General features: G+C 40.4%; 1 protein-coding gene and 1 long non-coding RNA gene across 5 annotated transcripts in view; one reads left to right on the top strand and one right to left on the bottom strand.

The window, feature by feature from the left end:
• Positions 1-366: 366 nt before the first annotated feature.
• LOC132506733 (uncharacterized) lies at positions 367-23,008 on the bottom strand. Of its 3 annotated transcripts, none has more exons than XR_009535945.1 (4): positions 22,851-23,008; positions 22,126-22,229; positions 19,703-19,857; positions 367-654 (listed from the first exon to the last, which is right to left on the bottom strand). It is a non-coding gene; the product is annotated as an uncharacterized LOC132506733 (long non-coding RNA). The 3 variants fall into 3 exon arrangements; XR_009535946.1 differs by lacking the exon at positions 367-654 and adding an exon at positions 7,588-7,689; XR_009535944.1 differs by lacking the exon at positions 367-654 and having other exon boundaries at positions 19,234-19,857.
• Positions 21,579-27,647, top strand: part of ENTPD1 (ectonucleoside triphosphate diphosphohydrolase 1) — an 85,545-nt gene continuing 79,476 nt past the window's right edge. Inside the window, exon 1 of one of the 2 annotated variants that reach the window (XM_060125380.1) lies at positions 21,579-21,752. In XM_060125380.1, the coding sequence (XP_059981363.1) occupies positions 21,737-21,752 (16 nt within the window). In that variant the 5' untranslated portion in view covers positions 21,579-21,736. Of the gene's footprint in view, positions 21,753-22,098; positions 22,118-27,647 lie in introns of those variants that run through there. The other variant, XM_060125381.1, reaches the window with a different exon arrangement.

Genomic DNA, 27,647 nt, shown 5'->3' on the forward strand with positions numbered 1-27,647 from the left:
GTAGGATATAATACAAGGAGATACTGTGTACCCCCTAAAGATAACAACTTGCAAAACTATGGTACACACAACCAGAATATTGGTATCATACAATCCACCCATTTTCTTCAGATCTTCCCAGTTTTACTTTTACACGTGCGTGCGTGTATATTAAGTTCTATGCAGTTTTATCACATGTGGTTTCATGCATCCACCACCACAGTAAAGATTCAAAGCAGTTCCATCACCACAAAGTTCCTTCCTGTTGTTCTTTCATAACCATTCCCACCCCACCCCCCACTCTGTCTCCCCAGAATGCATTTTTAACCATCATTAATTTTTATAATAACCACGATTAAAATAACTATGTAATTTATTTATTTTTAAAAAATTTTTATTTTTTTGGCTGCATTGGGTCTTCGTTGCTGCACGCGGGCTTTCTCTAGTTGCAGCGAGTGGGGGCTACTGTTCATGGTGGTACGCAGGCTTCTCATTGTGGTGGCTTCTCTTGTGGAGCTCAGGCTCTAGGTGCATGGGCTTCAGTAGTTGTGGCACACGGGCTCAGTAGTTGTGGCTCGTGGGCTCTAGAGTGCAGGCTCAGTAGTTGTGGCACACGGGCTTAGTTGCTCTGCGGCATGTGGGATCTTCCCGGACCAGGGCTTGAACCCATGTGCCCTGCATTGGCAGATGGATTCTTAACCACTGTGCTACCAGGGAAGTCCAATAACTGTGTAATTTAAACAGTGGTTCACAAGCATTTATCCAAGTCAATCAAATAAATGGTGCCTATATGTTTAACAGAAAGCAAAAGTTTAGTAACTCTGGAGGAATTAATTTCCTTGCTTGTTAAGAGATGAATAAACAAAGAATACATTATAGAAGGAAGAAATATGTTTTCACTTTGAAACCACTTAAAAAAATTTCTTTAGCTGTTAGTATTAATAGTAAGTATTATACTAATTAGACACTGCCTACCATTCCTAAATAGAAACTCACTTATGATGTTATCCTTCTTAATGCAGGAGGGGTATCTATTCCTTTTCTTTTCCATTCTTTTCTTTTCTTACTTTTCTTCCTCATTTCATCCTTTGGAGACTGTCTATAGTCCCACCTTTTCTCCAGTCTGAATCTTGAGTAGACTGATAATTGCTAACCGCATACCCATTCTCCTTTCTCTCAAATAAACAGAGTCCCAATTTTCTACTGAGCACAATGTAGCCAAAAGATGACTACATTGCAGCAAGTTGGAGTTTTGCATATAGTTCTGACCAAAGAGATATACATTAATGAACTGATGGGACTTCAGGGAAATCTCTTGAGAAATGAAGGCTGTTCCCCCTTTTCCTCCCTTCTCTATCCTGCTGCTTAAGTTTTGAGTGAAATGGCTGGAGTTTTAGCAGTCATTTTGGAACATGGGAAGACATGTAAGTAAAGCTAAGCAGCAAAATGGAAGAAACCCGGATCCCTGACACCCATAAAAACTTTGTGCCTGCACAGGACTTGCTACCTCTGGACTTCTCTCGTATGTAAGAGAAATAATTTTGTAAAGGAAATCATAACATATTTTAGCAGCTTACCCATACTTTCATAATAATTAGAACTCCCAAAGACTGAGTCACATGATTACTTTAAATATATTTACATATTTAAATCAGAATTTTTGCTAGAAACTAAGGTAGAATTTAAACTAGAGTTAAACTAGAATCTCTGTGTTCGTGTCTATTGATTATCTTTTGTCATTCAGTTTGTGATCTTAGGTTATAGGTATGATGGATTTTTGGTCAAAACTTGGACATTTTGGTTATTATGTTATGGGGCTCTGTATCTTAATTTACTTCTCTTTTAGCCAGCTTCCTCAGATACTACTGTGGAAGGGATATGCTGCCCCATTACTGCCAGGTGGCAATGAAAGTCCTGGTTCCCCACTCAGTCCCCATTGATACCCAAGGGAGCAACACTGCTTGTTACTGCTGGGTGGGAGTGAGAGCCAGCTTCCTCCAAGTCTGGGATGTATAAGGCAAAAATAAATCCTAGGGAACTCATCACTGTGTCTTTTCTAGGGTCTCTAGGTCACTAGCCAATCTGCCTTTTTCTCTCCATCTTATAGAATCTTCTTATTTTTTTATATACAGTGTCTAGAGTTTTCAATTGTACTTAACCAGCAAGAATATGGAAAAATATATCTATTCATTCCTCCTTGAAGCATTTATGTGTTTTATTACAGAGAGGCGTTGCTGAATCCCTCATGCTGCCAAAACTGGAAGTCCTTCTTTCTGCTTTTGTCCCTTAAACATTTTTTTCCTTCCCTCCACTTTTATAATTTCTATCACTAGTTTAACTAATAATCATCTTCAGTAATATAAGTTAAAAAATAAAATGTAACTGTATTCAAAGCATTCTAGTTATCTATTTGTGCATAACAAGCCATACCAAAATTTTGTGGCATAAAGTGACAACTACTTTATTGTCATTATGGATTCTCTGGGTCAGGAATTTGGGCAGGGTACAGCAGAGATGGCTTAGCTTTGGTTCATGATGTCTGAGGTCTCTGCTGGCAAGACTTGAAGAGCTGGGGGAGACTTCACTGGCTGGGGTCCAGAGTCATCTGTAGGTTTCCTACTCACATGTCTGGTGCCTGGGCTGGGAATACTTGAAGACTGGGTTTAGTTGGGCCTATTAACTGGAATGCCTATTATGTGGTCTCTCTTTGTGGTTTAGGCTTCCTCACAGTATGGCAGCCTCAGGATAGCTGGACTTTTTAAATGGTGGCTCAGGGCTTCACAAGTGAGTGTTCTAGTGAACAAGGCAGAACCTGAATGGCCTTTTTGATATAGACTTAAAAGCCATATATTGTCACTTCTACTTTACTTCATTGGCTGAAGAAGTTTCAAGCCTACTCAGAGTACTATATGGACACCCCCCCGACCCCTCTATGGGAGGTGTGTAAAAGAATTGAAGCCAATTTTTTAAACTGCCACAAAATGTATACAAACTTTGAATACCTTTTATACAGAAAGTTTAAATTAAAGTAAATGTAAAAAAGTTTACAAACAATGCCTTCAAGAAATTATTTTTCTTCTAGAAAAGGACCTACAAAAACAAATCCAAAACAATTAAGAAAATGGTCATAGGAATATACATATCGATGATTACCTTAAATGTGAATGGATTAAATGCTCCAACCAAAAGACACAGGCTTGCTGAATGGATACAAAAACAAGACCCAGGGCTTCCCTAGTGGTGCAGTGGTGGAGGGTCCACCTGCCGATTCAGGGGACATGGGTTCATGCCCCGGTCTGGGAGGATCCCACATGCTGCGGAGCAGCTGGGCCCATGAGCCATGGCCGCTGAGCCTGCACATCCAGAGCCTGTGCTTCACAACAGGAGAGGCCACAGCAGTGAGAGGCCCATGTACTGCCCAAAAAACCCCCCAAACTAACAAACAAACAAACAAAAAAAACAAGACCTATATATATGCTGTCTACAAGAGACCCACTTCAGGCCTAGGGACAAATACAGACTGAAAGTGAGGGGATGGAAAAAGATATTCCATGCAAATGGAAATCAAAAGGAAGCTGGAATAGCAACACTCATATCAGATAAAATAGACTCTAAAATAAGGAATGTTACAAGAGACAAGGAAGGACACTATGTAATGATCGAGGGATCAATCCAAGGAAAAGATATAACAATTATAAATATATATGCACCCAACATAGGAGCACCTCAATACATAAGGAAACTGCTAACAGCTATAAAAGAGGAAATCGACAGTAACACAGTAATAGTGGGGGACTTTAGCACCTCATTTACAGCAGTGGACAGATCATCCAAAATGAAAATTAATAAGGAAACACAAGCTTTAAATGACACAATAGACCAGATAGATTTAATTGATATTTATAGGACATTCCATCCAAAAACAGCAGATTACACTTTCTTCTCAAGTGGGCACGGAACATTCTCCAGGATAGATCACACCTTGGGTCACAAATCAAGCCTCAGTAAATTTAAGAAAATTGAAATCATCAAGCATCTTTTCTAACCACAATGCTATGAGATTAGAAATCAGTTACAGGGAAAAAAACATTAAAAACACAAACACATGGAGGCTAAACAATACGTTACTAAATAACCAAGAGATCACTGAAGAAATCAAAGAGAAAATCAAAAAATACCTAGAGACAAATGACAATGAAAACACAATGATCCAACACCTATGGGATGCAGCAAAAGCAGTTCTAAGCGGGAAGTTTATAGCTATACAAGCTTACCTCAAGAAACAAGAAAAATCTCAAATAAACAATCTAAGCTTACACCTAAAGGAACTAGAGAAAGAGGGACAAACAAAACCGAAAGTTAGCAGAAGGAAAGAAATCATAAAGATCAGAGCAGAAATAAATGAAATAGAAACAAAGAAAGCAATAGCAAAGATCAATAAAACTAAAATCTGGTTCTTTGAGAAGATAAACAAAATTGGTAAACCATTAGCCAGACTCATCAAGAAAAAGAGGGAGAGGACTCAAACCAATAAAATTAGAAATGAAAATGGAGAAGTTACAACAGACACCGCAGAAATACAAAGCATCCCAAGAGAATACTACAAGCAACTCTATGCCAATAAAATGGACAACCTGGAAGAAATGGACAAATTCATAGAAAGGTATAAGCTTCCAAGACTGAACCAGGAAGAAGTAGAAGATATGAACAGACCAGTCACAAGTAACGAAATTGAAACTGTGCTTAAAAATCTTCCAACAAACAAAAGTCCAGGACCAGATGGCTTCACAGATGAATTCTATCAAACATTTAGAGAAGAGCTAACACCCATCCTTCTCAAGCTCTTCCAGGAGGAAGGAAAACTCCCAAACTCATTCTATGAGGCCACCATCACCCTGATACCAAAACCAGACAAAGATACTACAAAAAAAGAAAATTACAGACCAATATCACTGATGAATATAGATGCAAAAATCCTCAACAAAATACTAGCAAACAGAATCCAACAACACATTAAAAGGATCATAAACCATGATCAAGTGGGATTTATCCCAGGGATGCAAGGATTCTTCAATATATGCAAATCAGTCAATGTGATACACCATATTAACAAACTGAAGAATAAAAACCATATGATCATCTCAATAGATGCAGAGAAAGCTTTTGACAAAATTCAACACCCATTTATGATAAAAGCTCTCCAGAAAGTGGGCATAGAGGGAACCTGTCTCAACATAATAAAGGCCATATACAACAAACCCACAGCAAACATCATTCTCAATGGTGAAAAACTGAAAGTATTTCCACTAAGATCAGGAACAAGACAAGGATGTCCACTCTCACCACTATTATTCAACATAGTTTTGGAAGTCCTAGCCATGACAATCAGAGAAGAAAACGAAATAAAAGGAATACAAATTGGAAAAGAAGAAGTAAAACTGTCATTGTTTGCAGATGGCATGATACTATACATAGAGAATCCTAAAGATGCCACCAGAAAACTACTAGAGCTAATCCATGAATTTGGTAAAGTTGTAGGATACAAAACTAATGCACAGAAATCTCCTGCATTCCTTTACACTAATGATGAAAAATCTGAAAGGGAAATTAAGGAAACACTCTTTTTTACCATTGCAACAAAAAGAATAAAATACCTAGGAATAAACCTACCTAGGGAGACAAAAGACCTGTATGCAGAAAGCTATAAGACACTGATGAAAGAAATTAAAGATGATACAAACAGATGGAGAGATATACTGTGTCTTAGATTGGAAGAATCAACATTGCAAAAATGACTATACTAGCCAAAGCAATCTACAGATTCAATGCAGTCCCTATCAAACTACCAATGGCATTTTTCACAGAACTAGAACAAAAAATTTCACAATTTGTATGTTAACACAAAAGACCACGAACAGCCAAAGCAATCTTGAGAGAGAAAAACGGAGCTGGATGATTCAGGCTCCCTGACTTCAGACTATACTACAAAGCTACAGTAATCGAGACAGTATGGTACTGGCACAAAAACAGAAATATAGATCAACAGAACAGGATAGAAAGCCCAGAGATAAATCCATGCACATATGGTCACCTTATCTTTGATAAAGGAGGCAAGAATATACAATGGAGAAAAGACAGCCTCTTCAATAAGTGGTGCTGGGAAAACTGGACAGCTACCAGTAAAAGAATGAAATTAGAACACTCCCTAACACCATACACAAAAATAAACTCAAAATGGATTAAAGACCTAAATGTAAGTAAGGCCAGACACTATCAAACTCTTAGATGAAAACATAGGCAGAACACTATATGACATAAATCACATCAAGATTCTTTTTTGACCCACCTCCTAGAGAAATGGAAATAAAAACAAAAATAAACAAATGGGACCTAATGAAACTTAAAAGCTTTTGCACAGCAAAGGAAACCATAAACAAGATGAAAAGACAACCCTCAGAATGGGAGAAAATATTTGCAAAGGAATCATTGGACAAAGGATTAATCTCCAAAATATATAATCAGCTCATGCAGCTTAATATTAAAAAAACAAACAACCCAATCCAAAAATGGGCAGAAGACCTAAATAGACATTTCTCCAAAGAAGACATACCAATGGCCCAGAAGCACATGAAAAGCTGCTCAACATCACTAATTATTAGAGAAATGCAAATCAAAACTACAATGAGGTATCACCTCACACCATTTAGAATGGGCATCATCAGAAAATCTACAAACAACAAATGCTGGAGAGGGTGTGGAGAAAATGATGGAGGGTGTAAATTGCTACAGCCACTATGGAGAACAGTATGGAGGTTCCTTAAAGAACTAAAAATAGAATTACCATATGACCCAGTAATCCCACTACTGGACATATACCTAGAGAAAACCATAATTCAAAAAGACACATGCACCCCAATGTTCATTGCAGCACTATTTACAATAGCCAGGACATGGAAGCAACCTAAATGCCCATCGACAGACGAATGGATAAAGAAGATGTGGTACATATATACAATGTAATATTGCTCAGCCATAAAATGGAACGAAATTGGGTCATTTGTAGAGACGTGGATGGATCTAGAGACTGTCATACAGAGTCAAAAAAAATTATTTTTCTTTGAATATATTCAATATTATCTGCTAAGTTCAAAGGCAAAACATAATAATAATGACTATCAAAATTTAAGTTAAATTTAGTTAAATATAATTGAAAGTTTTAACTGTTTTTTGAAATTTAATTAAGTATTATAATTTTTTTCTATAAACCTAAACTATTCATAATTGTAGCTTTCAATGTGAAGAATAGGTGTTGTGTTTAATATATGTTTTACCTAGACTTACATATATACAGATTTAGGATATTATTAAATTGTTTAATATTGTAAATTTTTCTCAGATACCATGTGCAACTGTTGTAAAAACTGTGCTAAATTGTGAATATTGGATGTAGAGAGTTCAAGACAATGAACACTCTGCTCTATGACAAATAGTTTGCTATTCAAAAATCTATTGTGGTCATGATATTTGAGAGAAAAGATATGATGAGCTAATTTTTTTTCTTACCTAATTATTTCTCCAACTCAAATGCTCCTCATACTCTGAAGCATTGTCCATCTCTGATATCAGCAGTGCCACAGTCCTCAATTCTTCGTTTGAACATAGTTGTCTTTTATGGACACAGGGTAGTGTAGCAGAGTGTTTCTCTGGTGCCTAAATGGTGTGAATCACAGCAGCAGATGTGTTGGATTGTGAATTGCCCAGTGTCATCACTGAGCACTGGGTCCTGAGTGACAGAAGTACCAGTGTGATTTTTACCAAATTCATCATTTATGGTTTTCTGGTTTATGGGTCCGTCTAAGGTGCAGGACTAGGGCAGGGGCCTCTTGCCTGGGTTTGAAGGCATTACCACTTCTCTGGGAGCATGAACTTTCAAACTTTGTCTAGTCACACTCACTGCTAGCTCTAGTTCAGAGTTTATAATCCAGGGAGCTTCCAAGAACATGAAGTTCCTTCAACAGTGTTTCCACAGTAAATTATGCCCCAGCTTAGGTTCAGAAGTTGATAGGATGCCCATTTGTCCCATAATATGGAGCTCTAACATCAGGGGTTGTGATCACACTTGGTACTCACAATGTTTGCTGACCTTTAGAGGTGAGTCGTAGCTTTGGTACATTGAATTTTCTCATTTGAGGGGAAAAAGGACTCATTTAATCAAGCAAAACTCTTGTATCAGTGAGCCTAGACAACCTCCAAAATGTAAGGCCTCTGTTTGTATTTATTCTCTAGAATTTCTTCTCCGTATCTGAGTACTGGGGTCAGAATTCAGTCTAGAGATGACCTCAAGATCTCTACCTTCTGTTTGGAAGTTGTCTAGGAATTTCCTGCAGATAATATGTATGCAGTTCATACTTTACAATCATAAAGATTTATTTTAATTAATACCCATTTCATTGGGAAAGAACTCTCTCACTAGTCAATCAGCCATAGAAGAACTCAAAATGTGTTCTGGGGAGAGCATAACCTCTCTATCCCCTCTTTCCCATTTATTGGTCAGATCAATATTTACAATTCATATCAATATCAATATTTATAATTCATTTAAGTACATGCATTTTCTTCTTTTTTAAACCTAGAAATGGTATCTGTTGTTACTTTTCTCATGGCTATTTACAGCTAATTGTGGAGTGAATTTGTCCACAGTTAACAGAGGTCTAAAATCTCAGCAGGCAGGTGGTAGAGGTATTTAAATTTTGATTGAGGCTCTCTTAACAGCACCCTAAAAATAACACCCAGATAATATCTATCTGTTTGATTATTCCTAGCAGTCTAATGCCGAAACCCAAACCAATCTATAGAGTTTCCACATTTGGAAAGAAAGTTGTGTAAATATCAGAGTATTCACTTAACATTCTTTGTAAATTAAATTATTTGAATATCCCTTCCATCAAAACCTTTTTTTAAATCCTAATATAAGTTTGTTGTTTTAGGTATTACAAATTGGAATAATCTTTAGCAACTTTAGGAATATAAAAATAATAGCTTATTAAGGCTAGCTAACCACTGAATATATTTCATCTTACTTGAATTTTCTTCTCCAGTATTCTCCCCGTATCTCTCTCTCCCTCCCTCTTCCCTCCCTCCCCCCTCTTTTTTTAAGCACATATCAGACATTCTAGCATTTTAAATGGAGTTTCTAACAATTATATTCAGAGAAACGTAAACATGGACAATGAAAATTACCTACATGGAAAATGGCTTATCATTTCATAGAGAATTTTTTTTAAGTAGTTTCCTTTAACCTTACTGGGAGGAGGGTCTATGCAAAAACTTTTCTGGAGTGGTCAGTCTTGAGGTGCTATGTCTGTTATGCTTCTTGCCAAAGTTCAGGAGGGCAGTATCTCTTTCCTCAAGATGGTGTGATAATGGGGTATTGCAGTGTTCTTGATGTGAAGCAAAGAGGTAACAGCCAGAAAGCTAAGTAAAATAGAGTTAACTTGCTTTAAGGAAAAGGGCAAAGCCTTTTCCTTCCCCCTGCTTTAAAGTCTTTCTGTTCCCACCCACCACGAAGACTTGAAACAATAGAGTCAGCAAAAAGAATGATATCTTTATGTTCACTCTTTTTAAAAAAATTGTTCATTCTTATGAAATGTCTTATTTTGTTTCCTTAATGACTTTGTCTCCACTTCCTCTACCTTGTAGATGGGTAAGAACTATCAAATGCTTATTTTCCTAGTGGTGGTACATTTAAAAACAATCTCCCCTCCCCCAGAGTTCCTTCGTGAAAACTTTAGGCCAGCCAAATGAGTTACTACACTGGTTGGGATCTTAAGGCAGTAAGAGTGTGATAACACCACAGGAAACACTGCGTTTTGTTTCATGAATTTCTCTGGGTTAATGTTATCTTGATTCCTGATTTGTAACAAGGCAGCAACTCTGACATCTCCATTTAGGAACAATAATTGTAACTTTATTCATTCCTTGGATTGGTGATTGCACCTAGAAGATGTTCTACCTAGTATTTCTTACTGTAATCTGATGGTGCCTCCATCATTAGCCTTATTTTCTACATTAAAAGGGAAGTGAAAAGAGAAAAGATGTAGAATTGTGATCTTGGGCATGATTACTGGATCATCAGAAATATTGAACACATAAGGATGAAAGAAGAAGTGGTTAAAAGAGTAAAGCACACTGTCAACAATAAAAGGAAATAACTAGAGAAAAATGACTATGCCTATTCATTAGAAACTGATGTAATTAATTGAATGTAGATTTTTTTGGTGGGGGATTAGTGGTCAGAAAATAATTATAAGTAAATACATGTTAATTATTTTTGCCTTGTCTCATTAAAAATTTTTGTGGTGGTAGATATGTAAATATCTTCCTAATTGAAAAAAACATAGTTAAACAAAATAGTGGCATTTCCTTCCTAAATGTGTTTAAAAGTGGTATTACTTCTCATCTGTCTGGAACAGTGAGGGTATACTAACACCTCACTGTATAACCCTTTTAATTACAGGGTATTTTATATTGTTTTGATTTTCATAATATCTTTGTTATGTCAGTAGGACCTTGCCCTATTATAAGGATGAGGAAACAGCCCGAAGTACTAAATGACTTGCCCAAAGTGGCATCATTTGTAATTATTAGATCCAGAACTAGAACTTAGGTCTCCTCTCATTTTTTTAGTGCTCTCTCTACTGCTTGGACTCACAGAGATGTTTTCCAAGGTCCTTTCCAGTCACAGGTTTCTTTAGTTTTAGCGAAGATATAAATGTATCACAATAATTTCTATAGTCAAAAAGTGCTGTCCTAGATTTTATTTTATTTTTTAAAAAAATATTTTATATATTTATTTATTTGGTTGCACCGTGTCTTAGTTGTGTTATGTGGGATCTATTTCCCTGACCAGGGATCAAACCCCGGCCCCCTGCATTGGGAGCACAGAGTCTTAGCCACTGGACCACCAGGGAAGTCCCTGTCCTAGATTTTAAATATAGACATTTGGAGACAGTGGGAGGCAGATGTGCTGGATATTCTCTGCTTGCTCCACAGTCCACTGTTCATCCTCTTCCACCCTGATCTGTGCCACGGGAGGTTGTTCAGAGTGAACTGAATCAAGGGGCTTCTGATTAGGTTCAGCAGGAGATGGGAGGGCAGAGAGTGAGGTCAGGTATTTATTCCTCTGCTCCTTCCCTGCTGGGCCACAGTGGCAGTGGCTACAGTCCTTAACTGAAGGTATAGCAGATGCCATAGGTCCCCTGCCCAGGTACCCTCAGCCCTCACCATGCCTGATGTACGGTGGTGGCTGCTTCCTGTGTGAACACCCGCCACTCTCTGCCTGAGGGCTTTTTCTGGCCATGGAAGCATGACTACCCCATGCGCAGGGCAGGGCAAAGGTACTGGACAGTTGATATCCCCAGGGAGCAGCCCTTAACCAATGATGTATGGGAATTGGTGGGTAAACACCCCCATGTCCTCTCCCCCAGGTTGGGACAACTCTGAGCCTTGTTCTTCACCATCTCCTAGAGGTCCCTATCGAGACTGAGCCCCATTTGCACTCAGTGGTGATCTGCTGATCAGTGCACACTGTGTTGGCCTCCTTCCCTCCCCTGTCTCACTTACCCACCCACTTCCAGTGCCTCTTGGAATTGCTTCTAAATAAACTACTTGTGCTGAAATCCTACCTTTGAGAATTACTTCTGGGGGACCCCAACCCAATGCAGAAGCCACAGTTCTTGTCAGACGACTGTCTTCTGTAGCTACAGCTTACTCTGTGGATTCCAGGAACCTCTTCCTTCCTCTCCCTGCCCCTTCAGGTCAAGTGTAGTCATGGATACCCATTGTTGCTAGCCCCAGAGTGATTCACTGCTCTTGTACACACAGCTGCAAAATAGGCTGGGCAATGTAGTCTTTATGCCGGGTGGCTAAACAATGGATATTCTTTTAGATCGGAAGAAAATGAGAATAAGAGGAGTGAACAGCTAGCAGTCTCTTCAGAGGAACACTTCAAATTTTAGAATTTTTGGAGACATACTGTGGGATAATTAAATGGTTGACAGCAACACAAATCAGGCCAGCAATGATTATAACGCAATCGCCACCATAATGTCAATAAAGGTATCAGGGTTATCTATGGGTTGCTCTTCAGGATAGCTGCTGTTGGAGAAGAGCTGGTTTTGCCCAGCTGTGCTCTTCTTGGAGGCAGAGCTCGTGGAATTCCTCTGTAGCCCTATCTGGTGATATGCTAACCTCATACTGCTTAGTTACAGCAAAGCTGCTCTACACTCAGCTGCCTGATATGCTTCATTTCATGCCTCAGGCATTGCTGTGACAATATTTATACTCAACTGTAGCAAAAAGTTTTTTTAAAACATCAGTAAAAATTTGGAGTGACTAAATTTTTACTGGGGAGGGGGGATTTGACTTCTTGTGTGCAGTGGTTGAGAATCCCCATGTTAGGTATTTTAGAGGATATAAAATGAGTAGTAAACTGTCCATTCCCTCCAGAACTCCAAGTCTAGTAGTGATGGAGAGTGTAGTGAGGACTGAAGGGAAATTTGGGGTGGGAAGGAATGGTAACTCAGTGTAAGAGGCAGGATACTTTGTTAAGGTGTTAGTTATTGTGGGTCTCCAATCCTACCCTAGCTTGTTATTGAAATTGCGCAAGGTGCTCGGAAGCAATAGAGTATTCAGGAAGAAATAAAGGGGTACCTTTGAGGGCCAGGGAAGAGTGGAAATTCTGGAGCACTGGGAAGGGGGTGGAGGTTGGTGGGCCATGGGTACTGGGCACCCTTGACTGTTCTGTGGTTGTGTCCTGGTCAGTAGGATGGCCAGCGCTTCCATCAGAGGCAAAGCTCCCTCGCCAGTCCTCCTCCATCCCCATTCAGCACTGGAACAGAAAGCCTGTCACATTTCAAGGCTGGGCAGTGAGAATATCAAAAGGGATCAAAGTAAATGAGAGATTAGGAGTCCTTCCCCTATTTTCTGATACATGCACTTCTCCCAGATTATGGTGTAAACCAGGGAGGTGAGGGGACTCCAGTAATGATTGTGATTGATTTTCTTGGCAGCTCAGAGGGAACTGAGATGGGTTTAAGTTGATATAAAGAAAATAAACATAGCAAAATTTCTTGGATACCTAAATGTGGTGGTTTAAGATTGAATCTGCTCCATGCATAAATAACCCAAACAAAAGCAGAATATGACAAGTGCTGGCTGTATGGGAGGCTAAGGGATGTAGCACAGCTATAATAAATCATGGCATACTGTTTGGGAGCACTGCAGTCTCTTTTTCACAGGGCTTTTCTGGCTAGGCAGAAGAAGGAACTGGAGGGCAGTTAAGCAGAGAAGGGGAAAGTATTCTTTCCCTCACTGATTCTCTTCTAACTTATTCCCTTTTCAGAGCACAGTAACATAATTGTACATGTGGTAAATATTTATATATTAGTCAAATATTAATGAAGTTTTTTTTTTTTTTTTTGCGGTACGCGGGCCTCTCACTGTTGTGGCCTCTCCCGTTGCAGAGCACAGGCTCCGGACGCGCAGGCTCAGTGGCCGTGGCTCACGGGCCTAGCCGCTCCGCGGCATGTGGGATATTCCCCGACCGGGGCACGAACCCGCGTCCCCTGCATCAGCAGGCGGACTCTCAACCTCTGCGCCACCAGGGAAGCCCTTAATGACGTATTATATCCTGGTAATTCCTTCTACTTTCCTCTAGTTGCATGTCACACTTGAGTATGTCCTGTAAAATCCATGTTGTCCATCCTCCGGATTATGGCAGCAGAAAAAACATTGTCTCGTCTGCAAGGCATTGTTGACACACAAAGTGCAGATCCTTGTGTTCCCGCGTCGTCCCTCCCACAGACACCTTTCTCATCCGGCAGCTTTCTCTTTGCCATTGCAGAGGCTTTGGAGCAGGGAACCCTATGTAATTTCTATTTTTCCTGGAAATTAAGGTGAACGGTTGTGTGGGTAGGCTTACAGACATTTTCTATATGTAGTCTGTATATCCTTAATTCTAAAACACGTGATAAAAACAGATTTTAATGTTTTGAAATTAAGTGTGTGTTTCGCAGTTAATGTCAAAAGAAATCAGTCTGTTTCCAGGCAGAACTGTAAGTTATGCTGTGTTTGTCTTTGTGCACGTGCATGCTTCGTGTTGTGTGGAAGGTATCTTTTCATCTGATTGCCAACTCAGATGAGCTGTTTGTAACAATGCCTAATGCAGGTGAATTTTAATTTAATTCATGGCTCCCAGTTGGCTTTTGAAACCTTTTAAAGATTACAGTTCAGCAGTGGAAGATTACCTGTCATGTGCCGAGTAATGAATTTAAAAAAACAATAGGAATTGTTACATACTTTGGACTAGATCAGAAAATTTCGGAGTTGGGAGAGATTTGAGTGACCAATTCATATGCTGAGAAGGAGTTTTACTTGAGAATGGTTCATCTATTAAAAGGTTCTAGCTAACTTTTCCCCCTAAAATTTAAGCACATATGCAAAACCCTGGACTGGGTGCTATGGAATATGGAAGATATGGATGGGGAGGAGAGAAAAAGAATTTGCAGTCAGACTCTATGTTGTGCATATGAGATAAATCACACTTGAAGCTAGCAATGCAAGGCATTAAGCAAGTGCCAAGCTATTTGTCACTTAGAGAGAAGAATTATGCTCTCAGAATTTGGAGGAGCTGGAAGGCTTTAAAGATTTAAGGTTTGAACTAGACCTTGAAGGATGAGCTGGGATAACTGTCTAGGCTAAGTAATAATCTCAAAAGCCAGAAAATCACTATTATCGTTTCCCACTCTATTATTTCTTCAGGCTTTGATGGTCCTGAATGGATGAAGGGCCTAATGTAAAGGAGTGCAGGGTGCCTGACTTTGGCCTTGTCTCCAGGGTTTGTCACCCCCGGCAGATCTCTGCAGAGGCAGAGCATTAACAGCAACATGGGAGCTTCTTGCTACAGACTGGCCTGGTATTACGGGCTATTATTGTCTTCAGAAACTGGGTGTTTGAGCCATCCTGTTAAGGTCTTGAGCATAAGATTCTAGAAGCCATGTGTTCTTTAAGAATTTCCCCTGCCTCCTAGGACCAGAAATGTCCTAAATTAGAAGACAGAGATTTGTGCCCTTTGTAATCTTGATTGCTTAGCAAATGCAGTCAGGCACTTAGGGTCAGTTAAATATGATGAATTTTTCTTAACTCCAACTTTTCGCCTTCTCGGAGCTACTTTAAGTTCTCTGGCAATGTTCCCCTATGACGGTGGCCGTCTGAAGAAGCGTAGGCATTTCCCTTCCTTTATTATTATTTTTTTCAAGTTCTGGAAGCAGCAGTCCGTTCTCCTTCCTGCCCTCACTTGGCCCCAGAGTTTCTGACTTCTCTCCAGAGACACTTATTTGGAAACTTTTTGAGCCAGTGGGGAATCAACTTAGAGGCTTTTTTTCTTTTAGACCAGTGGAAATATTGTGTGTCATGGATGAAAAGATTTGAGTACTACCAGTATCACACTGAGTCTATATAACAAGGCTGTTTCCACGTCTTGGCCCACAGCCTGAGTTAATTTTGCTTTGCTGGATGTAGAGACAATGAATTGTTTGAACAAGAAATCATGTGTAACAAATGCTTTTGCAAAACCGTGTCCTTTTAGCAGTTACTTTAAAAGATGTAAGATGTAAAGATGTAAAGATGTCCTTCAGCAAGGGGTTTCGGTACAACAGATGCCTTTAAACACCTATACAATGCTTAACAACATAATTTTAAAAATATACTTTTAATTTTAGAATAGTTTTTGATTTACAGAAAACTTGTAAAGATAGTACAGAAAGTTCTCCTATACTCCATGCCCAGTTTCCCCTGTTAACATCTTAAATTAGTGTGATAGATTGTTATAATTAGCCACTTACCCTTGCCTGTCTGTAACCTTCTGCTCCAACAGTGAGAACCCTGACTCCTACTGTCATCTATTTACATAATTGTTCAATTCCAGTATACATATGTAGTGGTCTCAGAATTATGAACCTGTATCCCCATGGGAAACAGCTTCATCAAATAGAGTAATATGTTTTTGTATAGTTCCTTTTGCCTTTAGTCTTACAAACTTTACTCATTTCCAAAGTGACTCAGGTCAGTACCCTTTCCCCTACTCCCTTCAATGAGGCTCTTTCATACATTCGTAATACAGTTAGATTCTTTTGTCACAATCAACATTCCATTCAGGGATCCCTTAACCCCATGGATGATTTTTTTAAAAACTGTATACATTAAGGTTCATTTTTGTCCTTTAAATTTCTATAGGTTATGAATATCGTCACGTTTACATTGGCATTGCAGTATCATACTCAATAGTTTCACACTCTAAAAAGTCCCCTGAGCTTCACCTATTCAGACCTCCCTCCACCCCAGTGAATCTCAGGCAGCCACTGATCTGTTTACCATCTCTATTTAAATTTAACATTTAAAAAATATGTTAAAATTAAAAAAAAATTTTAAATAGTTGGGGCTTTTATAAATCGATTGGACTTTCATAGATTGTGAGTACTTTCTTTGGAAATGAATGTCTTTGACCTTAAAGATGTTATAGCTGTTATCAGTTATTATACCTGAAACTCTTGGATTTGGGGCCTGCCTGTTGAGTAGCAATACAATTTTATCATTTTTTAATGAAGGGACACTTCACTCATTATGTCTGCAAACCTCTGAGACATTCAGAGGAATCAGGGCACTTGAAGTGGGGGTAGAAGGATGAAGGAGGTAAAGGAGATGTTTCAACAGAAAATGCAAGAGATTTCAGCTAATGCGGGGGAAGTAAGGGGTAGTTGTAGCTCAGATAAGAGTGGTTATGAATCAGTTGTGAAATACTTGATGTAAACCAAGATAATGCTTACACAACACAGACTTCATCAAGTACTGGGATCAGGTTAGGCATTTACCTGCAGTTCAGGACCTTTATTTCAATTCTGCACACTCCTTATTGAGTGTCTGCTGTGCTTGACTTTGCTGTGCTATGTGCTCTGAGCATGCCTTCTTCTGGTGCAACTGTTTGGTCACATACTTCCACTTTGGAAGAGCTGGCCATTCTGCAACATTCAAGGGCTTCCCCTAACTCAAGAGTTCAGGGCATTCCTTCCTGACTACCAAGGCCACTTGCTTATCCTGGAACAACAAAGGCATGGGTGACCCTTGGTCATACTTCACTCCCCAATCCCGTCTCTCAGCATGTCCCTAGTCCCACAGTTGCTGTTGAATATGTAGGATCACATTAAATTTGGGGAAGGGAGGTGGAGAGGTACTATGTGCTGTTGGAGGGAAGGGACTTCTGTTCTCATTCCCTTCAGTTGCCCTGGGGTTACTTCTGAAAAATAAATGGAAGATATGGGAGGGGGAGAAGGTCTGAAAAATAAATGGAAGATATTGGAGGGGGAGAAAGTAAGGGACACAAGAAGAGAAGACAATGTTTTATTTAATCTGAACCATATACCTAGCATATAAGTGAAGAGGAAAGGAACTCAAACTTGTTGAGTGCCAACTATGTGCCAGGGTCTCTGTTGGGATTTCTTACACATTTATTTCCCTACAATGACTCTATGAAGTAGATTTTTAAAAAAATCTTTATTTCTCAGATAAACTGAGGTTCAGAGAGGCTCACTAACTTGCCTAATTTTACACAGTGAAGATTCAAACCTAGATCTCCTTAACTCTAAAACCCTGGCAGCACATTAAAATCACCTGAGCCCTTTTATGAGAAATCCTTATCTGAATCCCAGACCAAATTCCAATTTCTGAGGGTAGGGATGAGCATTAGCACTTTTAAAGCACCCGCAGTGATTACATATAATGTATAATGTGCAGGTAGGGTTGAGAACCATGGCTCTGCTCCGAGAGACAGTGCCTTTCCTACTCCTCTCCTAAAAGAAGGGAAGGGGCATTTTCTGAACCAGTGTGCATTCTAAATACTCTCAGAGTACTTTTATATCCACCCCATGCCCTATTTCCTATCCCTCACAGGGGTTTTTATCATCCCTAAATACCTGTAAGCAGGCAGGTGGAGTGGGGGCAGAGGTTATTACTGATGGTAGAGAACTACAAATATGATTGAGTTAATCTAAACAATTTTTTTGATAAGATGTGCATGTGGTGCTGATAGATTGTCAAAGTACAATGTCAAATAGTGTCAAGAAAATTTGATATGATTTTCAAAAGGTGCTGGCAAATTTTGTTTGTTGAATATTCATACACCAAATACCAAAGAGTACTGACTTAGTATCTTAGTTTAAAGCAGGTGTAAGAAGATGGGATTTGGGTGTGTTCCCGGTGGAAAAAAAAAATCTATGAATTCCTGAGATTAGATTTGTTAATTGCCATACAACATTTAACATGTTTCTTGAAGTATGATTTATCATGCCTCTGACATCCCTATCAATGATAAAACCCCATTCTTTTGCAGTCTCCTTTTAGCCTTGAAACCAACCATGAGTAAGAACCATTTAAATAATATCAAAAGGACATAAATAACCACACAGCTCATTCCCCCAGGTCTTCACTAAATTATTACCTTGTACCCCTGGGAAGTCCTGACATATATACACTATTGATACTATGTATAAAATAGATAACTAATGAGAATGTACTATATAGCTCAGGGAACTCTACTCACTGCTCTGTGGTGACCTAAATGGGAAGGAAATCCAAAAAAGAGGGGATATATGTATACGTATAGCTGATTCACTTTGCTGTACAGTAGAAACTAACACAAAATACATATTGTAAACACATATGATAAAGCAACTATACTCCAATAAAATTAATTAAATAAAAAAAGAGTAAAAAATTTTTTTACCACAATAGCACAGATATCAAACCAATATTATTAGAAATGGAGTCTAAACTGGCTCGGGAGAAGGCATCCACTGGATTTTCATTTAGTATAATTAGTTTTTATTATAAATGGCAAATGCTGTAAATCTGAAACCTTTAGTAAGGTGAAGAAAGAGTATTGTACAGACCCAGATTTATTAAAGCACCAAAATTTTTATTTATTTATTTTTGGGGGCCGCACCATGCGGCTTGTGGGATCATAGTTCCCTGACCAGGGATCGAATCCATGCCCCCTGCAGTGGAAGCGCAGAGTCTTAACCACTGGACCACCAGGGCAGTCCAGCACCAAACATTTATTGAGCACATACTATGCTGCTGAGCACTGTGCAGATTGCAGAGATGCCTAAACTAAAAAAAGCCCCTGCCTTTATTGAAGTATGATTAAAAGTATAATGGAGAATATATGTTATATATAGAGTCAAAAACAATCTTTATTGGTGACAAATTTAATGGCTTATGGTATATTTGGAAGAAAAATGTCTTATGGTACAATTGGCTTTAGATACCACCTCTCATGCTGAAGAAACAGTGTAGAAAGAGCATGAACTAGCAATCAGTGAAATCAGATTTATGTTCTGCTTTGCTGCTGTTTATTAACTCAACCATTTATCAAAAATTTACTGAGAGCCTACACCGTGGGAGGAACTATATTAAGTGCTGGAGAGCATGGTAGCAACCAGCTCCCTGCTCTCAATGTGAACATGAACTTGTAGCTTAACATCTCCACGCCCCTATCCTTGCTTAGACTAGATGTCCGAGGTCTCTTTCAAATCTAAAATGCTAAGGTTTGTGACAGCCTTGTGGAGGGGGAAGCTGCCCAGACAGGCAGCCCTGGGACTTGGGAACTTACCTTCCTCTCTGAGGCTTGGCTGTTGTCCTGATTTCAAAATAACTTCATATACACAGTTTTAAAATGTTTTGGTCAGTTTCTCATCTGCATTTGGGTCATGTTGGCAAAGCCTGGGTGTAGCAATTCTTGCTCATAAGACTTCAGAGATAGGAGGTCTAGGTTTGGAAAAGGTAGACAACTTGCATCAGTACAGCTAGACAGCTGTTCCCAGCGAGCAGCCTCCCCTGCCGTCCCACCCTGCCTTCTGACCAATACCACGCTTTCTCCCGCCACAGCATCTTTTGCTAGGGTGACCCGTTGCTCTTCTGGTGTAATGAGCCTCTAAAAGGGATTGCTCATTAGGGGACCAGAAGTGATCAGATTCATGGGGCTGGAAGAACTGTTCTTGGGTCCCACAGTTCTTCCGGTGGGTATCAAGGTAACAAGTTTCTTGGACAGTGTCCTTGTCCCCACGGTGAGCCACAGCCACCCCCCGCCTCTGCAGGAGACCCTCCAACACTAGCAGGTAGTCCTTTAAGATCAAACACATCCTAAAAGATCTACATTGTTGCTGGTTTCCAATTCCATGGGCTTGGCCGGCTGGGGCTGGGTGCCAGCGGCTGGTAGTGGCAGGCGCCCGCTGAGCAACAGAAGCCCAGAGAAAGAGGGAGCGGCAGCAGCAGTGTAGAGGACATCGCGGGAGAGAGGCCAGGAGCGAGGAAGGGTCCCTGAAGCCCGCCCCTACCCAGCGCCAGACTCTGTGGGCGCACTGGGTGAGCATGGTCGGCGGGCAAGTTTGCAACCGTGTGGATGAAAGGCTCTTGGTGCTACAGCCAGGAGCCAGTGCTGTGCCTCTGAGGTGGGAGAGCCAACTTCAGGACACTGGTCCACAAGAGACCTCCCAGCCCCACGTAATACCAAACGGCGAAAATCTCCCAGAGATCTCCATCTCAATATCAAGACCCAGCTTCACTCAACGACCAGCAGGCTACAGTGCTGGATACCCTATGCCAAACACCTAGCAAGACAGGAACACAACCCCACCCATTAGCAGAGAGGCTGCCTAAAATCATAATAAGGCCACAGACACCCCAAAACACACCACCAGACGTGGACCTGCCCACCAGAAAGACAAGATTCAGCCTCATCCACCAGAACACAGGCACTAGTCCCCTCCACCAGGAAGCCTACACAACCCACTGAACCAACCTTAGCCACTGGGGACAGACACCAAAAACAACGGTAACTACGAACCTGCAGACTGCAAAAAGGAGACCTCAAACACAGTAAGATAAGCAAAATGAGAAGACAGAAAAACACACAGCAGATGAAGGAGCAAGATAAAAACCCACCAGACCTAACAAATGAAGAGGAAATAGGCAGCCTACCTGAAAAAGAATTCAGAATAATGATAGTAAAGATGATCCAAAATCTTGGAAATAGAATAGAGAAAATGCAAGAAACATTTAACAAGGGCCTAGAAGAACTAAAGAGGAAACAAGCAATGACGAACAACACAATAAATGAAATTAAAAATACTCTAGAAGGGATCAATAGCAGAATAACTGAGGCAGAAGAACAGATAAGTGACCTGGAAGATAAAATAGTGGAAATAACTACTGCAGAGCAGAATAAAGGTAACAAGTTTCTTGTTATCTTGCTTCAAAATTGCAAAAAGTAAGTAGCTTTTTTTTTTTTTTGCTTGCAGCCAAGATATACTTTTTAGGGGAAAAATGGATTTCTGTAACAAAGGGAGAGGGAAAGAGCTGAAGAGAGATATCTGAACATACATTGTTTCAAGATACAAAAAATTGCAACCTGGGGAAGCTTTAGGGGAATGAGCTGTTGGACTTCTCGGCCAGTCTGTCCTTTCAATGAAAAAGACATAGGGTTTGAGGTTCCTTCCGAAACGGGGCAGGCTAATTTAGCCCCTCCCACGAGCCCGAGGGTCTGTTATATCTCTGTTCCTTGAGTACCTCTCTCACTGAGACCGACCACAGCAAGCAGAGGCTGAAAAATAAAGAGCAAAGAGGAAGAAAACAAAAGCTGCCAATTATGGAAGATAGAAGGGGTAAGAGCAAAATTGATTTGATCTGAATCCTTAAGAACAAACAAAAAAAAAAAAAGGAAAAAAGAAAACCAAAAGCCCGGACCAAAAGCAAGTACTTGAAAGAGCAAGAGGCAAAAAGCCCTAAGTACACTTTCCCACCCTCTCCTTCTGAGAGGAGGCAGAGAAAAAACTTTGGGAAACATTTTAGGAAGCCAGGCTCCGGGGTTAGAGTCAAGGGTGGCTCCTGAGCAAGCTGGAGCAGCTCATGAATATTCATTAGCAATTGGTATTCAGATCTGGTTTTTTAGAGGCAAAAGACTTCTTCCGTCCCCTCGCAGTTTAGGAGGCAGCTGCCTCATTTACAGTCCAGAGTCGTCTTGCTTCGGGTCAGTACCTCAGTGAGTTTGCTTGAAGATGCTGGGCTGTGTGTGTAGATTTGCCGTGTTCTCGAATTTCCTGTGTGTGTTCCTGTTGTGAAATTAGCAAAGGCTTCTCTGCCTGGAATTAGACAGAGAAGTTAATGTGGCAAGAGCCTGTCACAACAGGACCCGAGAGTATGTCTTACAAAAGACTAAACTTTTCTTGGGAGGTGTGGGGGAGTGTGCATGGGTGTGGGGAGGGAGGGAAGGGGTATAGGTACGAAGAACAGTTTTATCTTTAAAAAGCAAGGCTTATCGGACGGACTATATTTAGATTTTGTCTAAAAACTGCGAGAGCAGCCTGGTTTGTACAGATGGTGTGCGGTCTCTGTCCTTTACCTCTTTTGGGCATTTTCTGCCAGGACAGAGAGCCAGCTGCTTGCCAGCCCGTGGGAGCCAGGAAGAATGTCTGCAGCATCGTGGTTGTGTAGGGTTGCAAACCTTCATCAGCTCTGGTCTCTAATATCCCCACATGTTTTTATCACATACAACGTGGAGGAATGGGATGAGTAGTCAGTAGAGTTCTTAATAATGACAGTAATGATAGCTGTTAACGTTTTCGTCTTTACTCTGTGCTGGGAGCTGTTCTAAGCGTATTACACGTGTTACTTATTCCTCACAGCAACTTATAAGGTGAGTGCTATCATTATCATCCCCATTTCCCAGATGATGGAGTTGAGGTAGTGAGAGAGTAGCTTACCTTGGGATCACACAGTAAGTGGTGAATTTGAATGCAGGCGACAGACGCAGAGTCTGAGGGTCTATTTCCCTACCCTGTTGCTCCACTTCAGAGTCTCTTGTTACTGCTTCGACGTTGTTGATTTGGGTTTGCAAATCTTTGAAGCTACAGGGGAAATGATACTGGTGAAATCTCAAGTCTGGTAAGGAATTTGTTCTTTGCTATCAAGTTTACATGCATTTTTCCCATTTGGTGCCTGTGGCCATTCTCTGTGGTAGGGCCCAGGTATTGTTATTATTGACTTTTACAAAAGGGAGAGACTGAAGCCAGGAGGGGTTAGATGGCAGGAATCACACAGCTCGTTTTCAAAAGTCCAAGGCAGACTAGAAATCCCCTGCCTCTGGTTTCCCTTCTAACCTGCAGATTGAGCTGAGTCATCTCTGAACTTCTGTCCCCACCCCCAGACACTTTCAGTTCCTCAAGGGACTTGGGGAACTTCTTTCCTCCCTTCCAGATTGTTTCAAGACACTTGCCTCTGCCTTGAAGGCTGATTTGGCCCTCTCCTCCTCCTTTAGTCTGGAACCAAGCTGCTCAAGTTTGAATCCCAGCTCCACCCTTTCCTGTGAGCCTCAGTCTCCTCATCTGTAAAATGAAGAGAATAATGTTATCTACCTCACAGGGTTGTTGTAAGGACTAAATGAGGGATTCATGCAGGGTTCTCAGAACAGGGCCTGATGTATATAATATGTGCTCAATAAATGTTAGCTGTGGCAATCACTCCTTCAAGCCTCATCTTGATTGTTAGTCCCTCCTTTAAGCCTTATAGTAGCCTTATATTGGATGTTTCTGCAATACCTCACCACTTACACCTAAGGTGGCACTTGTCATATTTGTCCACACTCCTGCCTTCTGCATTGCTTCCCAACCTTCCCCTGACTATAATTTCTTTATTTACCTTTGGATCTGCAGTGTCTAGCACAGTGTTTAACACATAATGGGCACTCAATAAATATTTAGTAAGCTAAGTAATATTATCTTAGTTGATGTTCATCCAAGCGTCAGTAGGCTGGTTTAAAAGGGGACCTTTGAGTTTGCAGTGGAGTCCTGCTGGTACAAACAGGTCTTTTGTGCAATATGTAAAGACATCCCTCTAAGTGAATACACTGAAAAACAAAATGCATTTCTTCTAGGTGGGTGACCTTCAGAGCTGATGTGACTCTATGCTAGGGCACCCCATTTGGCCCGTCCAGTTCTGGCTGAACTTCAGCCCCCAGTCCCCTTTCAGCTGAGAACCAAACTGGAGATTTCAGATGCCTCATAGCACAACTTCACTATCTCTGAACAGAACATCTGGTTCCAGAAATAGTGTCCCGCCAGCCCCATTTTATAGCGACCAATTTCGTAGTCTGAGACAACATACTCTGGTAATAGAAGAAAAACAAACACCACAGAGGTTGGCCCTGGATAAAATCATAAAGTACATTAAATTTGTTTCAGCACCCTCCCTTTCCTTTTCTTGGCGTACCTTCAAACCCGTTTGACAAATATTATTGTGTCTTCCATTTGTAAGTCCCTGTGCCAGATGTGTGGGATATAAACAGTTTGCTCACAGTCTAGTGAGGGAGGCAGACATATATACAACCAACTCTAATTGAAGCCAGACTCTGTGAAGTGCTAATAATCATAGCTAACATTGGTTTTTTATTATGTGCAAGGCACTGTAATTTTTATACATACATCTGGCATTGTCTCATGTCATCTTCCCAAAAAAACCTATGATAGAGATTTCTGCATCTTACAGCTGTGGAGGGAAGTTACTTGGCCAACATCATCCAGATAGTAATAGGCAAAGGGGGGAATTTAGACCAATATAGTTAGGCTGCAAAGCATGGGTTCCTAATAGATAAGTTCTCCTACCTCCCTAAGAGCCATAATAGAAGTTTAAGGAAAATCCCATGAGAAACAGAACAGGGATTGATGATTTGGGGGAAAACTTCTCAAAGATGTGGAACGCTTCAGTTGGACCTAGAAAGATGAGTAGAGTCTGGTGCCCACAATAAGTCCTTCCACATCCCAGCAGTGCTTAAAGACCTTTCTCTTTTACCAAAACTGCAGCCTAGATTTAAGAATAAAAAGCTTTTTTCACTTTTTTCCAGGTTCCAAGTAGGGAACCTATTTACATGTTCATCCTGGAGATTTGCAGGCAGAAGTCCAAAGTTTAGCCTTGATTATGAGTTTGGGATTACCAGTCCTGTAATCTAATAAACGTTTACAAAGTCAACAGGTGCATATTAAATGATTTCTTTAATCATGATTGTCTTGCATGGTCATTGGGCACATGTGGTAAACAGTTTTTTACAAATGGCAGTGATTGGTCTTGCTTTCACTTGGCCAAACCGTATTTTAAGAGTATTTTCTCCCTTGTGTTGTCTTTATGGTTGCTTCTGCACTCCATAACCAGTGGTTGTGCCGAAGGGCATTACTGTTTAATTCCACCTGCCTATGCAGAGTGAAGGTGAGGACTGGGGCACATCCCATCGGGTCTGTTCCTTGTGAGCTCCATTCCCTGAAAAAGTTTGGAGGGAGGCCAAAGTTGAGGGCAGCCCTTGTGGTGAAAAATCATCAGACCTCTTGAAGGTTTGATGGAAGTGCAGATGAGCAGAGGCACTGCCTTTGTCTTGGTGAATGTGTGTGTGTGTTCTGAGGCAGTATTTCTTAAACTTCGATATGCATGTGCATCATTGGGGATCTCGTTAAAATGCAGATTCTGATCCCGCAGCTCTGGAGTGGGGTCTGAGATTGTGCATTTCTAACAAGCTCCCAGGTGTTAGTAATGCTGCCCCTACATAGGCCACACTTCGACGAGCCATGTCATAGTGTCATTGCAAGCCATAGTGTCAGGGCTTATTTTGGTACCAAACAACCAAGCCCTCCCTTCCCCACTGCTCCCTGCCCCGCCCCCTCCTCTGAAGCTACCACTTTGAGTCACTAATCAGTTATGTCATTGCAGGATGATGGGAAACCTAATTCATGCATTCCTTTGTTCTTTCAGTAAACATATGTCCTAGAATTTTGCCATACTTATCACATACAATCTGTAATTGCACATAAAGGCCCTGTGTTGGATTTCCTAAACATCTCCCACCTTTTCTCTACGGCTCCAAGATTCCTTATGCTGCTTTCATTCCCTTCCTCCAACCTGAGAAGTACTGGAACAGAACATTTGGTTGCCCCAGAACCCTTTGCTGGGTGTTTGGAGTGCCCGATAGCTGGGGCTAGCAAGGATTCAGGACTCTGAGACTGGGAGCAGCGTGCCAGGGGGGCACTGTCGGCACTGCAGAAGTGAGGTGAGAATGATCCCAGACGCAAAGGAGGATAGTGAATGCAGAGAGGACCGATAGGATTTCTTTAGGTTTGGAAAATTGAGGGAATCATAAGGAAAAAAGAAGTCGTTTGAGTAGAGAAGGCAAGAGGGAGTTTGCTTAACATACTTCCATCCCACAGTTTTTGTGCTAGAGTATCAAAATGAATTTAGAGACCCAGGAACAATGGCAGTACATGCCCTACGTAAAAAGGTGTTTCCTGGGCTTCCCTGGTGGCGCAGTGGTTGAGAGTCCGCCTGCTGATACAGGGGATGCAGGTTCGTGCCCCGGTCCGGAAGGATCCCGCATGCCACGGAGCGGCTAGGCCTGTGAGCCATGGCTGCTGAGCCTGCGCATCTGGAGCCTGTGCTCCACAAAGGGAGAGACCACAACAGTGAGAGGCCCACGTAACACAAAAAAAAAAAAAAAAAAAAGGTGTTTCCTTCTGATCCATAAGGAGGATGTGGACAATTTCTTTCTGTCTGTGAAGATATAAGTAATATGGCATATACTCATTAAAGAAGACATGAAATATGGATTAGAGGAGAAAGAAAAACAATCGCTCATGACAATATTTTGGTGTATTTCCTTGTAGTTCCTTTTTCTATGCCTGGGTTGTTTCTCTTTTTTAGCACTTATTTTACTACAACCTTGAAAAATTACGAGGTGACATTATGATTGTTAGGCTATACATACAGTTTTAAAGCCTGACTTTCAGTGTAGCAGTGAAGCACAAGTATTTTCCACCTTATAGCATAGTCTTCGTTAGCATAATTTTTATAGTCACATAGTTTTTTTTAAGTGTCCCTGTTATTGAACATTTAGGTTGTTCCCATTTCCAATAAACATCTTTGTGAGTGAAGTTTTTCCATATGTAGGGATGCATGCTGAGGATAGAATCCCAGAAGTAGAATTACTGGATTAAAATTTGTAAATGTTTTTTAAAGTTCTTGATTACTATTAGCAAGTTGCTTTACCAAAGGATGGACTCTTCATGCTGCCACGAGGAGTTCCTGTTTTGCTGCATCCCCGACAACTTAGGTGTTTTGTTTTGTTTTTTTCTTTAAATAATCGTGTCCACTTTTATGTTGTTTTAGTTTGTTTAATTACTGGTGAATTTGACATTTTTCACATAATGTGCTTCTTCTTTTGTATACTGTTTACATCCGTTGCCTGTTTATTACTTATTGGATTTTATGTTTTAAATTAATTTATGTGAGCTCTTGATAAAATAAAGATATTCAGGTTTTTCTACTATATTTGCAACAGTTTTTCCAAAACCTTAGTGTTTTTATACAGAGACTTACAGCTATGAATAGATCCAATACATTTTTATCTGTGGTGTTATATTTTCAAAAAAGTTTGATATTACATTTATTGTCTCTTTAACCCAGGATAATTTTTTGAAAGTTCCAGGTAATTGTCATTTTTGTTTAAACCATTAATTTTTATTAAT

Source organism: Lagenorhynchus albirostris, chromosome 16, assembly GCF_949774975.1.
Source record: "Lagenorhynchus albirostris chromosome 16, mLagAlb1.1, whole genome shotgun sequence".
Taxonomy (NCBI): Eukaryota; Metazoa; Chordata; class Mammalia; order Artiodactyla; family Delphinidae; genus Lagenorhynchus; species Lagenorhynchus albirostris.